This window comes from Callorhinchus milii, unplaced genomic scaffold, assembly GCF_018977255.1.
Source record: "Callorhinchus milii isolate IMCB2004 unplaced genomic scaffold, IMCB_Cmil_1.0 Scaffold5, whole genome shotgun sequence".
In the NCBI taxonomy this organism is placed as follows: Eukaryota; Metazoa; Chordata; class Chondrichthyes; order Chimaeriformes; family Callorhinchidae; genus Callorhinchus; species Callorhinchus milii.
In genome coordinates this window covers 68392978-68407822 of record NW_024704746.1, presented here as the reverse complement: position 1 = coordinate 68407822, position 14845 = coordinate 68392978, and the positions used below count along the sequence as shown (strand labels likewise).

At 44.1% G+C, this 14845-nt stretch overlaps 1 protein-coding gene across 1 annotated transcript in view; it reads right to left on the bottom strand.

The window, feature by feature from the left end:
- The window catches only part of snd1 (staphylococcal nuclease and tudor domain containing 1), a 332034-nt gene that overhangs the window by 196130 nt on the left and 121059 nt on the right, over positions 1-14845 (bottom strand). Inside the window, exon 13 of the mRNA XM_042335292.1 lies at positions 8431-8541. Within this exon, the coding sequence (XP_042191226.1) occupies positions 8431-8541 (111 nt within the window). The remainder of the gene's footprint in view (positions 1-8430; positions 8542-14845) is intronic.

Sequence of the window (14845 nt, the reverse complement as noted above, 5' to 3'; positions counted from 1 at the left end):
AGGAAACACTTACCACACTCAAGCTACCAGGTGAAACAGATAACCTAAACAATGCTCCCTCCTCCAAAGTGTTCAAAACCATTTTGTCGGCTGTCCTACTTATGCCTCAATTAGCCTCAATATTAAACAAACAGCAACAAAACCATTATTTGCATACCAATTACCCTGTAGTCTGCAAAAGAAAATCAAAAACAGGCCACGTTTTAACATAGTAAAACCGACCATTTATAATATTAATAATTCTGGCATTTGACACAGCGACTCAACAACTCATCAAGACGTTTCAAAACAGGATATAATAAGAATCCTTGATTTGATATCATACCTTATCACGTCTTCGAGACGTCTCAAAGCGCTTCACAGAATACACTGTAAAATTAATCAACTATGTATTTTTTGAGCGAAACGTGGCAGACAATTGCACACAGCAGCATCCCACAAACACTCGTGGATTGAATGACTATATATTTTTTAAAATTTTTCTTTTTGGAGGGATTATTACCCTTGTATAAGCGATCGACTAAGAACCGGGTAAACTGCTAGGTAAACAGTGGAAACGATCTAACAGGCATCAAACCCAGGTCCTCTCGCTTGCGAGGTGAGCGCTCTAACCACTGAGTTACAGGAATCCATAAACCTTCTGTAATGTAAAAGCTGCTCAACACTTCGTCAAAACACTGGTCACAACAAGTTAAAGGAACACAAGCCTCTCATGGTCCCAAACCTCGATACGGGAGCTACTTCAGCTCCATTGCATGAGAAGTCGTGTGTAATAATTTAACAATCATGCTCTGATTTTGTACCATCGAGACCTCAGTTCACTAACTGGCTCCACGTCTGCTAAATGAATACCCCCGCTAACTGCATAACTTGCTTTGTTAAATGAGCTATGAAAATGTCATTAGCAGAGACGCACAATTATATAATCCATCTCGTATCAGCTGCACTGTCCCGTTAAGACTCCATTTGCCATCTTTCTTGCAAATGAGATTCGCAGCCAGTAAGATACAGCGACGAAGCCCACTTCACCCACTGATGGATGGACTCTGCCAAATGTGCTGCAGCAGGCAGCCCAGTGCAGGCCCATCTCTCCTAACTAACGCCTTGTGTTTAGGCTTGAATGCTGATCGAGGAAAATTTGTTCTCTCCCCCGCTCTAACCCTGGGCTCTTCTTCCCACACATGCACCAATGTTGCACACCCCCCTTGGGGTCTAAAATGCATGTTGGGCTAACGGCACATTTCAACACAATGCAGGTGCCTTTAATTATGCAATTAAACTCCATTGAAAAAGGATTAGAAATAATTGTCTTTGGTTAACTGTATAAGGCACCTGTATGCCTCTGAGCTGTTAGCCCACAGCGCAATTTAGATCTTTGGAACAGGCTGGTTGGACCTATGTTTTTCTCTAGTTAATAATAACAATAATCCTTGCATTTGACACAGCGCCTTATCACATCTTCGAGACATCTCAAAGCGCTTCACACAACATACTTTAAAGCGAATTGACTGTATATTTTGTGGGCGAAACACGGCAGCTAATTGTGCTCAGCAGCGTCCCACAAACAGTCATGAATTAAGTGACCACAATTTTTTATCTGAAGGGATTATTACTCGTGGAAAGCGATCTGCCAATTGAATAACAACCGAATTCCTACCTACTGCTAGCTGAACAGAGGCGTGTGGAGTAAGGAAACTTACCCAACGTTCGGCCCTGCCTGAGAATCGAATCCAGGTCCTCTCGCTTGTGAGGCGAGTGCTCTAACCACTACAATACAGGACTCCACACAGTCAGCAAACAGGTGAAATGCAGCTTCTTCACATTTCTTTCATCTCTGTAGGAAAGCAATTCTGCCTCACAATGCTTCTAAACTCTTCCCTGGAGCATTTATCATATATAGGCCTTGGTCCCCTTGGTCAGAGGGATGGGGAGCTGTTTAGTCAGGTGAGAATCACTAAAGCCATGCAAAAGCTGATAACAATAGTGTCCAAAGAAATCTAATTATTAGAATATAATCTTTGCATTTGATACAAATACAAATTTCTACTTATTAAGTGCCTTTCACATTGGGATGATATCCCAAGGTACTTAAACATACGCCTTATATCATCATCAAAACGTCAAGTGCGTCCCAGCTGTAAAGTATAGTGACTGTATATTTGTACTGTGGACCAATTTACGCACAGCAATAACCCACAGCAACCAAGTTTTGAATGAGCAATATTATCTGGAGGATTGTTGGCCAGAACACCAGGAAAAACTGCCTTATGCTTGGACCCCAGATGTACATCGGTAGCCACATAACTCGAGCCATTCAGCAGCACATTCGCGAGACTCTCCGGGGAGCCTTCTGGCTCTGGCTGTGACGTTGAATCTTTAATGAGCTGCCCGAAACTATCTCACAAATATTATCATCAAACTTGAGTCAGGAAGGAACTTCCTTTGATATTACACCCAACAAAATCAGTCACCACTGTCAAAATGGAATGGCAGCTCTGGAGATAAACAAACAGGTAAACAAAGACACGAAAAGACATGACGGGGAGTGCAAGCTGGGTTGATACAGGGTGTAGAGGGCTTGAATACTGACAATATGGAGATGAGTAAAAATTCTGAAGCTTGAAGTCAATTACATTTGGGGATTGTGGAGTCCTTGGGCATAGGATGAAGCGTGGAGCATATGTCATCTCAATGTTTCTGAAAGGGTGGACAAGGGCTGAGTTGTGTGTATTAATAGTGTGGCTCAGGAGCTCTGTATTCCAATAAAACTGAAATTATTCTCATCCTTCAACCAGGTAATGTCCCAAGTGGTACTCAGGAACAAGACACCAAAATCAGTGTTTACCAGAGAGTAGCACTGAGCATTTCATTCAGGTACTTTATTTCCTTTGTGATCTTCTCACTCGGTTTCAAATCCCTTCATGCCCGAGCACCTCCCTACCTCTCCTATCTGCTTACCCCCCCACTCCACCATCTGCTACCTCTGGCCTCATGTTTGTCCCTTGTCCCCTCTACTCCACCATCAGTGGCCGTGCCTTCAGCCACTACACACTTTAACTCTGGAACTCTCTCTCTCAATCCCTCCGCCTTGCCCCCTCCGTTCCAATTTTCATATCCTGCCTAAAGACCACCTTCCTTTTTGATCATGCCTACCTCCCTCCTCCCTCTCTCTCCCTCTGGCTCCCCCTCACATGCTCCTGATAAGGGGAGTCACAGAACCATAGAGATCTAGAGCTCATCTGGCTCTCTGAAAAAGCTAATGGGTCTGATTCAGGTTAGCTCTTAAGAAAAAATTAAACACTGCATCAGAATAGGAGAAATATAAAAGGGTGCGAGGAAAAGGCAGGTGAAAGAGACTTGAGGTTCTTTTAGCACAGACACCATTGCCCAAATGGCTTCCTTCCACGCTCCAAATCTCTCATTCCAAATATTTCTTGTTCTGTGGAGACTTAGGAACAAGCATAAGAATTTGCTCGGCGAAAGAAGACAAATCTAGTTTGCCTTCCACCATCCTGGCATTCGCACGACATGTCATGTTCCAAACTATATATTTAATTAATATATACATATAATTAATATACATTATCCACTATTAAAATAATAATAATTTGGTCACTCACTCCACGACTGTTTGTGCGCAATTGGCTGCTGCATTTCGCCCACAAAATACACAGTCACTACACATTACAGTAATCTGTGAAGATGTCTCGAAGACGTGATAAGGTGCTATATCAAATGCAAGGATTATCATTATATACTATATCGCGGAATATTATTTTCTAGCAGAAATCTATCTGATTTGTTCTTGAAACAAACAACACTTTATGCTTCCACCGTCTGTCTCATTAGGTAAATCTTTTTAACAACAACAACTTGGATTTATATAGCGCCCTCCACGCCGGACGGCATTTCAGAGCTTCACAGTAACAGATCCCGGGGCCGAGTCAAAGGCGCGGTCGAAAACAACACTCACTTTACTCCCAATTATTCGTCATTCTTTAAGGAGCTTTGAGACGTTTCTTTATATGAAGTGCTCCGGATAAATAATAATACTTGCGTTTGATACACCGCAATGGAGCAAGCACATTATTTCGCCCACAAAATACATACAGTCAATTCACTTTATAGTATATCCTGTGAAATGCTTTGAGACGTCTCAAAGGCGTGATAAGGCACTGTATCAAATGCCAGGATTATTAGTTATATTATTATCATTAGACGCTGGGACACAAGTTCCTCTGAACCCTGTGATAAGATTGATATTATCTTCTTATAACTGAAGATTCTATTATAACAAACAGTGTGAATCTTTTCAGTTAGATTGGAGACCTTTTTCTGAGTCACAGCTATTCATTAATTAAGTACCAAATGACTACTTTATTTTGAAGCCTCCCGGTGAAGGAAACCTTAAATAGAAACGCTTCAAATAATAAAGTTCAGCCATGTATAATCTTAACCTGTAGAAAGCAAGGCTTTAATTAAGTACATTAATACACTGTATCACTCTCAGACTTTGATTAAAGTTGTCTCTTTGCAACCAAGTTCAATGATATTCCATTGATACAATACCTGCTTTTCTCCAAAGCCGTCTTCTCTATTGCCCTTTCCCTGTGCCCCCCCCCCCCCCCGCCATAATAATAATCCTTACAGTTTATGTAGCACTTTATCATGTCTTTGAGACATCTCAAAGAGCTTCATTGGATATACTGTAAAGTGACTTGACGGTATATATTTTGTGGGTGAAACACGGCAGCCAATTGCGGACAGCAGCGTCCCCACAAACAGTCGTGGATTGAGTGACCAAAGTATTATTATTACTCTGTGAAGGGATTATTACCCCTGGAAAAGCGATCCGCCAATCGTCTAATAACCGTGTTCCTACTTACTGCTGGTAGAGGCGCGTGGAGTAAGGGAAATTGCCCAACGTTTTGCCCTGCCCGGGAACTGAACACTGGTTCTCTTGCTTGCGAGGTGAGCGCTCCGATCGCTGAGCTACAGGACTCCACTAATATTAATCCTCGTTGAGACGTCTCAAAGCCCTTCACAGAATATAAGTGAATTGACTATATTTTGAGGGCGAAATGCGGCAGCCAATTGCGCACAGCGGCGTCCCACAAAGAGGCGTGAATTGAGTGACCAAATTATTATAAAATATGAAGCTGCAGGTAGGTACCTTAACCCTTAACATGATAAGCTGCCCGTCTGCTGCTCACTAACTGCCTTAAGACTGAATAGAAGAAGCTTCAGTCGGAGCGGATGGTGTGATTAGGACATTGCGGTGCCCAGAAATCGCAGGGTCACAGGAATGACTGGCAGCTCCCCGATCAGTATCTCACAGCAATAAAAGGATGTCAATCTGGATCGATTTAGCGGAGCCTGGAGCGGACATCAGCCGAGCGGCTCTCTAGCAGCTTAAATGTCAAGTATCCAGCGGTGGTGAGAGGAGGAGGAGGAGGAGGAGGAGGGAAGGCCCGACAATGAGTAGCACCAGCTTTTGTGACGTAGCAAAACCTTTTTAACGCGAGTATTGGAGAAATCACTGCAGCTACCTCGCTTGGTCCCGTTCCCCTGCTCATGGAGGCCTGTAGCTCAGTGATTAGAGCACTCGTCTCGCAAACGAGAGGACCCGGGTTCGATTCCCGGGCAGGACAAAACGCTGAGCAAGTTTCCTTACTCCACGCGCCTCTGTTTACCAGCAGTAAGTAGAACCTGGTTGTTAGTCGATTGGCGGATCATTTTTCCAGTGGTAATAACCCCTTCAAAAAATATATACAGTATGAATAAATAATAATTTGGCCACTCAATCCAGAACTGTTTGTGGGACACTGCTGCGCGCAACTGGCTGCCGCACTTCGTTCACAAAATACAGTCACTACACTCCAAAACAAGCAAGCACAGTCTTAAAATTAGAACCAGGCCATTTAGGAGTGAAATTGGGAAGAATTTTGTCACTGAAACGGGGGTAGAAATCTGGAATTCTCTCCCCAGAAAGGCCGCGGATGCCAGATCCATCCACAGCTTCACCAGTGAGGTTGATAGATTGTTGGTAGGTCGGGGTATTAAGGGATATGGGGGTAAAGCGGGAAATTGGGATTGAAAGGATTAGTGGAGGTACAGATCAGCCATGATCTAATTAAATGGTGGAACAGACTCGAAGGGCTGAATGGCCTCCGCCTGTTCCTATGTACACTTTACAGTATATTCTGTGAAGCGCTTTGAGACATCCCAATGACATGATAAGCGCTATATCAAATGCAAGGATTATTATTATTAGAAACTTCTGAGTTGCGATGCACTGTAAAAGCATTGCACCCAAGATATCAATACTGGCAGCTTGGAATGGCAACTGCTATTCTCTTGGGACGGGAAGCAAGACCACTAAATCTTTGTAACTTTAAAAAAGAGAGAAAAATATGACTGTAATCAATTTAATATTCAGCGATGCTCAGCCTTGCAGCTTCCTGCAGCTGAAACCTTGCACCTTGTTCTTCCAACATCGAGTGACCACCCACTGTATTGCTATTATGCTTATTGTTGCTTCGTTAAGTCAATACTTGAGATCCAATTATACTTCTTTTTACCCGAAATTTCACAGTGAATTCACATCACATGCAGCTTTAGTATTCCCTTTCTCTTTACTAAAATAGACCAGGTTATAATTAACTCAAATTGCTTCTCCCCCTGCAATTACCGACTGCCAGATCCATAAAATTCCCATCGCAAGGACGTCACAAGATCAGCAGCCTCTGCTTCATGTCATGGGACGAAACCATCTCTACACACAAAACAAGGGACCTGGACTACGAGGAGCGACTCAGTAAATTGTGCATGTTCACGCTGGAAAAGAGAAGATTGAGAGGCGACATGATTGCTGTCTGTAAGATTCTAAACGGGCAAAACAATATAGATCATGACAGGCCGCCTCAACTTGTCCAGAATAGTAAAACCAGAGGACACGGCCTGCGATTGAAGGGGGTAAATTCAGAACAAATCTACGCAAACACTATTTCAGTGAGCGAATAGAGAATCTGTGGAACAGGCTCCCTAGGGAGACGGTTGAAGAGGGAGGTGTTGATTTTTTTCAAACACAGATTAGATAGTTTTTAGGAAATAACATTATGGAATACAGTACATAGGGAATTTGGGACATACATGCATGCGACCACCATGAAGGTGGAAGGCGAACTAGATAGACCTGTCTTTTTCCTCTAGCATTTCTTATGTTAAGGGAAAGGACATAATCTTTTCGCCCACAAAATATACAGTCAATTCACTTTACAGTATATCCTGCGAAGCGCTTTGAGACGTCTCAAACATGTGATAAAGCACTCTATCAAGTGCAAGGATTATTATTATAACTATCACCTTTTGTAAATCACTAACAACACCACACACTCTGGATTGTCACTGGAGCAGTTAAAGAACGGTTACAAGACTTATGTAGGCAGTATGAGAGCACAAAATGCTTTGTCACTAAGGATCTTGAAGAGGAACATAATGGGACAGAGAAAGAGCAGCAAATTGGGATTAGTGTGGATAGCTACAGTCAGGAAGTAGACTTGTGAAAACTCAAATATTCCTAGATATTCATCAAAGTTCATTCAACACTTTAAATTGGCGTTTCAATATATATAAAACTTCTAACAGCAGAGCTATGATCCAAAAGGAAGCAAAGCCAGAACTCCTGATGATATATAAAAGGCAATTCTATGAGCAGAACCACAAACCAAGTGGGTAATTGTGAATGAACACGCTCATTATGCCACTGGGATTTGATTCACAAGAGCACTAAAGTCTCATCTCAACACAGCAGGAGGTCAACCCAAGACTCGTCCAGACCTCTGGAAGAGAACCAGAGAAGAAACTCGCAGCGATTGCAAGCCAGTTGGCCACACACTGCAGTCTGCAATCACAGGCAATCACTCAAACCCTCTCCTGAAACATGTCAACGCTGTTTATCCAGTCTTGAGATTGAAAAGGTGTGTTTTTGTAATGTCATTTGTTACTATAGCTCTTAATTAACCTGTCCGCTCCCTCCGCTCAGCGAGCTCCAGGCCTGCTCGCTGCCCCACCATCGGTGGTCGGGCCTTCACCCTCTCTGCCCCCACCCATTGGAACTCCATCCCACAGTCCCTTCGCTTCACTCTCTCCCTCGCCTCTTTCAAGGCATGTCTCAAGACCCTCCTCTTCGACTGCGCCTTCGGCCACCCTCCTACCCCCACCCTCCCTGCCCTCCAGCCCTCCTGATCCCGACTTCTAGCTCGGGTCCAAATCCCTGACTGTCCAGTGCCTTGGGACGTCCTGTATGTCCCGTGTAAATGTCATGTGTTGTTGTTGAAAGTTGTAAACCAATTTCCTCCTTTCCTTGTAGAATAAATAAAATCACGCCAAGTGTATAAATGTTAGTTATTTACAGTAAAAGCTGATTACCTGGCTTCCGCAGCAAGCAATTCATCATAGTGCGAGGATCTCTGATCATCATCCTGGCGATAGCGGATCACAGTGGCCAGACCTTTACTCACCAGGGCTTCCGCGATGTTGCTGCAAAAGAGTAGGAATTAGTTAGACACCCGTCTCTGGAGGAAAGCAATCAATCAAGTAGAAAAGGCCGTCTAACAGGATAGATTCAGGGACCTAAGCAGCACAGGTCAGCTCCACAGACCAGTCTGCAAATCCTGAACATTCAAAGTAAGTAACATTGGAGATGTAGAAAAACCCCGCGCTTTATCATGCTCCAGTCTAACTTAATTCCTGAGTGCCACAGGCACCATTAAATTATTCTCTTAGAATTATCCAACGCTACAACATGCAAACCAGCCATTTGGAGTCCTGTAGCTCAGTGGTTAGAGCACTCGCCTCACAAGCGAGAGGACCTGAGTTCGATTCCCGGGCAGGGCGAAACGTTAGGCAAGTTTCTTTACTCCACAGGCTTCTGTATACTGAGCAGTCAGTAGGAACACAATTGTTAGTCGATTGGCGGATCACTTTGCCGGGGGAAATAATCCATTTAAAAAAAATGGTCACTCAAGCTATGACTGTTTGTGGGACGCTGCTGTGCGTAATTGGCTGCCGCATTTCGGCCACAAAATATACAGTCGATTCACTTTACAGTACATTCTGTGAAGCGCTTTGAGACGTCTCAAAGACGTGATAAGGCGCTATATCAAATGCAAGGATTATTTTGCCCTGCTCGGGAATCGAACCCGGATCTTCTCGCTTGCGAGACAAGCATGTTAAACACTTTGCTGCGGGACTTCAATAGATTCTTTACCCTCACAACAGTTTGTATGTAGCAGAGAATTCCACTCCCATCACCCCTAATTTTCCAAGTCAAAAGGACAAAAGATGCTTAAAACATATGTCCAGATTAGGTTTGCTGTGCATCAATAATAGGTATCCTTTCAGTAGGGAAGCAAAATGATTAACATGTGACTGTGTGAACCTACATTAATAACAGCACAACAGAGTAATGCCATGTCACAGAAAAGCAAGCCAGTCAAAGTTGAGTAATGTGGGCTGTGCTCTTGGATAGATAGCTCCGGGTTCTGCTCAATTAACGTTGAGGCGAAACTTTGCAGAATCTCTCTTCGGGAAATTAAGTTAGATAACGTCAACAAAAGGATCAAATTCAACATAGTTTGTGGGGAAGGAGGCTCACAAAGTCACACATGCACACAAACGCAGGTGGTCAATATCAGGATAAAGTGCTAAGCAACATTTGTTTTTTCAACCTTCCAAGCTGCTACAAGCCCCTCAGCATTCCCTCCCCCACGGCCGAGATCAGCTTTGTATACATTAGAAGAAGGTTGACAAGAGCCAAGGCTTGGGGACCCTAGAGGGTGCATTGGGGTAAGTGCTGGAGTCTAACCAACTAAAACTGCATAGCTTGCCACTGATATCACTATCTGGCAAGCGTTCCTGCTGCTTGTCCAGCTAGGACCCCCTTACCCGTTAGGGCATTAGCTGGCAGGGATAACAGGAGCTGAGTGGGAGGCTTGATTCCCAAATTCCGTTTTCCCAAGCATGTCCCTTGGGAGCCCACATGTATACAAACAATCCACTTTACAGCACAACCTGTGAAGCGCTTTGAGACGTCTCAAAGACGTGATAAGGCGCTATATCAAATGCCAGGATTAATAATATTATTACACATGGAACTGTCAGTTTGGGTGGACACCCTTAAGCATGGTGATGGAGTTCTGTGTGTATCAGACACCTGGCTGACCAAAAACAAAAAACCTTAGCCAGCTCCCCGGAAAGAGCTCTGCATTTAGTCCTCTTTCTCTACGGGACCCCCTTTTTATTGGAGCCATTTGTACAGTTTCCTTCTGAAAGTTATTACATATTCTTCTACTACAGTTTTTGGAGAATATTCAATGTTTTAATAACCCTCTGGAAAGCTGTTCTTAACCTCTTCTTATCTGCCATGCCGGTGTGAGCGACAGTTACAATGACCGACCTGTCAGGCGTCAGACAGATCGATCGCTTCTCTGATCGTAATTGGAACTGTCACCATGTCGTGGTACTTTTGGGGGGAGGGCGGTGGGGGTGGGGAAGGGAAGAGGGGGAATGTGATTAGTCACGGCAAATGCATCAATTCCCGGAAATTGTATTTGAGATCAGAGACGCGATTTTTTTTTCCTTATGATTTACATGACTTTTGAAAGCGGATACAATCATGAGACATATATGACCTTTACATTTTCCTACCAAATGATTGACTCGAGGGAGGTGATTCACGTGAAAAAATTTACTTTTACATTCATTAATAATCCTAGACCCCCTCCCAAACGACCAACCTATTAGGCAGACAATTATATATCACCCAGCGTTAAATCATCTTCTGATTAATTTTAAACCTGCGTGCTGATGGAGACAGAGCTCTTTGGTGGAGCGATGATGCAGCCAAAAGATGCACTAACATTGTATTTTTACATTTTTCTTTTTTTTAAGGGATTATTATTACCCTTGGAAAGCGATACGCCAATCGACTAACGACCAGGTCCTACTTACTGCTAGGTAAACAGGAATGCGGGACAGACAGTCAGGGATTTGGATCTCAGCAGGCGGTTGGGATCAGGAGGGATGGAGGGCAGGGAGTTGGAGGGTGGACGAAGGCACGGTCAAAGAGGAGGGTCTTGAGACAGGCCTTGAAGGAAGCAAGGGAGGGGGTGAGGTGAAGGGATTGTGGGATGGAGTGCCAAAGGGTGGGGGCAGAGAAGCTAATAGCTCGACCGTCGATGGTGGGGCGTCCTACATTCCTGCATCCTACCTACACACGGAAGTTCTAGAGATAGATTGTTGGATTGCACGATGGACCAAATGGCTTCCTTTGATGCTGTGAAATCCTACCATTCAGTGTGGTACTTAACCGACAGCAGCCCAGATCTTCAGCAGCAGCAAACAAGAGAACAAGAATAAGAAGCATCCCTTTGGGCTTGTGTGCTTCACACTATTCATAACCCAAAGTGTGACCAGTTGACAAATAAGGTAACATAAACAGCATCTTATAAGAGAGACTCAGATCAATTAGGCAGATGGGTTGAGGGATAGCAGATGGGTTTTAATTTAGATAAATGCACAAACTTGTGTACAAAGCGCTAACAATATAGATAAATGCAAAGTGATGCATTGCGAAGGGGATATGGAAAACCGTATGTGCATGATAAAGGAGTACTCATTAGTAGAGGTGGTGGAGAGAAAATAAAGGGATTTGCGAGGAGTTATTGATCATGCGCCGAAAGTTTGTAATCAATATGAATCTGATTAATAAAGCCCGTCAAATGCGAAGTTGCAACAAGGGAGCATTTGACAAAGTATAAACAGTTAAATCCAAGCACGCAGATCATTGATAAGAACTATTCTTAAATACTAAGTGCACCTTACGACACCACATTCAGAAAGACGTTGATGCATTTGTGGAGTCCTGTAACTCAGTGGTTAGAGCACTCGCCTCGCAAGTGAGAGGAGCTCGTTTCGATTCCGGGCCAAGCGAAACATTGGACAAGTTTCCTTGAGGAGGAAATCACCTTAGCAATGTCTTATTTTGCTTCATTCTGGCATCCTAAGAACAAGTTGAAACAGGAACTATAATTAGCCAGTAATAAACTCTCTACTCTGCCCAGACTGAGTTAGACTGATGGCACGACTCCACAGACCATGTCAGTTATGTGGATGCACGCCCTGAAAGACGGGCCCACAACTACATGTGGGGTAGTTTTATTATTAGGCGCAGGTTGGCAAGAGCTAAGGCTTGGGGACTCCAGAGTGCGTGTGTTGGGGTAATTGGTGGAGCCTAACCAGCTCTAACCACATAGTTTGCCACTGATATTTTGTTCTGTGGCAAGCTTTCCCACTGCTTGTCCAGCTAGGACCACCCCACCGGTGGAGGCTTTGGCTGCAGAGTTAATGGGAGCTGAGTGGGATGACTCCCTGTCCCCAGTGACTTTCCAAGACCTGGAAAGTCGATGAGCTAGGCTGGGCTGTGCTGTCAAAAGCAGTGAGTGTCCTGGAATACCTCGGACCTGAATGAAGATTTTCTTCCTTTAAATAAAAGAGCACTCTTCTCACAAGCTCTTGCTTACAGGAGGATGAGCAGCACTGGCTTTTAAGACTTGGAGGTGATAATTCAACATTGTTGGCAAGATGATCACTAATATTCCTCTGCACCACACTGCCAAGTGCAATTTTCTCTTTTCTTTTTGAAAGATTCCCCGTTCCTATCCTCGTCATTTTTCTCCACCAATTTCTCCTCCTCCGTGGCACATACCCAGGCCACCATTGTTATAATAATAACAACTCTTGCATTTGATATAGCGCCTTATCACGTCTTCGAGACTTTTCAAAGCGCTTCACAGGATATACTGTAAAGTGACTAGCATAAGATTCAAAATCAAGCATTGCCAGGCATTTCAGCTGACGTCCATGTCCTTGTTGTTGATCTTGCTCCTCGTGCGTCAGCTTGGTTCAGTTGGTAGCGTCTCTCAGGGCTTAGAAGATTGTGGGTTCAAGCCCTACATCAGGATTTGAGCTCACAACCGTCCAGCATCAGAGATGCCACATTTCAGATGAGATCAACGAGGCTTCAGGTAGACATGAAAGATCTTCTGGCAAAATGAAGCACGATCCTCCTGGTGTCCCTACATGATAATTCACCTTTGTCCTGTGGAGTCCTGTAGCTCAGTGGTTAGAGCACTTGCCTCGCAAGCCAGAGACCTGATTTCGATACCTGGGCAGGGCGAAACGTTGGGTGAGTTTCCTTACTCCACGCGCCTCTGTTCACCAGCAGTAAGTAGGAACCCGGTTGTTAGTCAATCGGCGGATCGCTTTTCCGGGGTTAATTCTAGGGCCCTTAAACTCTGGAACACTCTTCCTCTATTTCTTCGCCTTGCCCCTTCCTTCCCCATCTTCAAGTCGTGTCTGAAGATCTTCCTCTTCGACCATTCCTATGGTCACCACCCCACCCCCCAGCGACATGCTCCGCCACTGTCAAGTGCTCTGGGACGTTATCCTGCGTGAGGGCCATATAACTGGAAGTTGTTGTAACAATATACAGTTAATTCACTGTAGTGTTGAGCAGCTTTTACGTAACAGAAGGTTTATGGAGTCCTATAGCTTAGTGGTTTGAGCAATCGCGTTTCCCTCACAACATACACATTGATTCATTTTACAGTATATTCCGTGAAGCTCTTTGAGACGTTTCGAAGACGAGATAAGGCGCTATATAAGATGCGAAGACTATTATTACTCTGTTCAAGTAATTTAGACCTTTGGGATTTTTGTGCCAGGAGAGAAGCAAAGACCAGTCCAAAACCAGACGCAAAGTGAAAGCATTTTGAACCCCTCACCCTGGTGGCACAGTAAATAATTTCCTTTTACCATGGCGAGTGACTGGTTTACAAAGGGAGTTGGGTTTCGCTCCCTGCGGTAGATCAAAATCCCGCTTGGCAGAGGGCAAGGCCCATTTCTCAAGACAAAACTCAAGTTCTCTAACTTTCAGGTCACGGGTGAGAGCTGAACATTTTCAGAAGAGGCCCAAAGGCGTTTTATCACTTCTTCAAAGACAAGAGCATTGCAGAAAGGTTAGCTGTGAAACAGCTCTTACTGTGGCTGAGGTTCTGCAACTGAGCAAATGTAAACTGTCAGCTGGAGTCGTGTAGCTTAGTGGTTAGAGAACTTGCCTCACAAGCGAAAGGTTTGATTTCCGGGCTGGGTGAAACCTTAGGCAAGTTTTCTTACTCCACACACCTCTGTTTGCCTGGCAGTAAGTAGGAAGCCAGTTGTTAGTCGGATCGCTTTTCTGGGGGTAATAATCCCCTTCAAAATGATAATAATAATAATCTGTTCACTCAATCCACAACTGTTTATGGGAAACTGCTGCGACCAATTGGCTGCCGCGTTTTGTCCAAAAAATATAGTCACTTTACTTTGCAGTATAATAATAATAATAATAATAATAATCCTTGCATTTGATATAGCGCTTTTCACGTCGGGAGGACGTCCCAAAGCGCTTCACAGAACACACTGCAAAGTGAATTGACTGTATATTTGTGGGCGTATATTCTGTGAAGTGCTTTGAGACGTCTTGAAGACCTGATAAGACGCTTTATCAAATGTAAGAGTTATTATAGGATTATTAGCTGTGCTACGTGGCTGTAGCAGACCAGGCTCAGTGATGTTTCCACCCACATCAGTACAGGATTCAGTCGTGTGGAATAACCAATTGTCCCACATCCATGTCGGCACCACTAACAATCTGTCAGTAGCGCATCTCACATCTCCCCCCTCCTCCTACATGCACAACTGCTGCACTGGGATTGCTGCATTTAGTAACTACCTGACACAT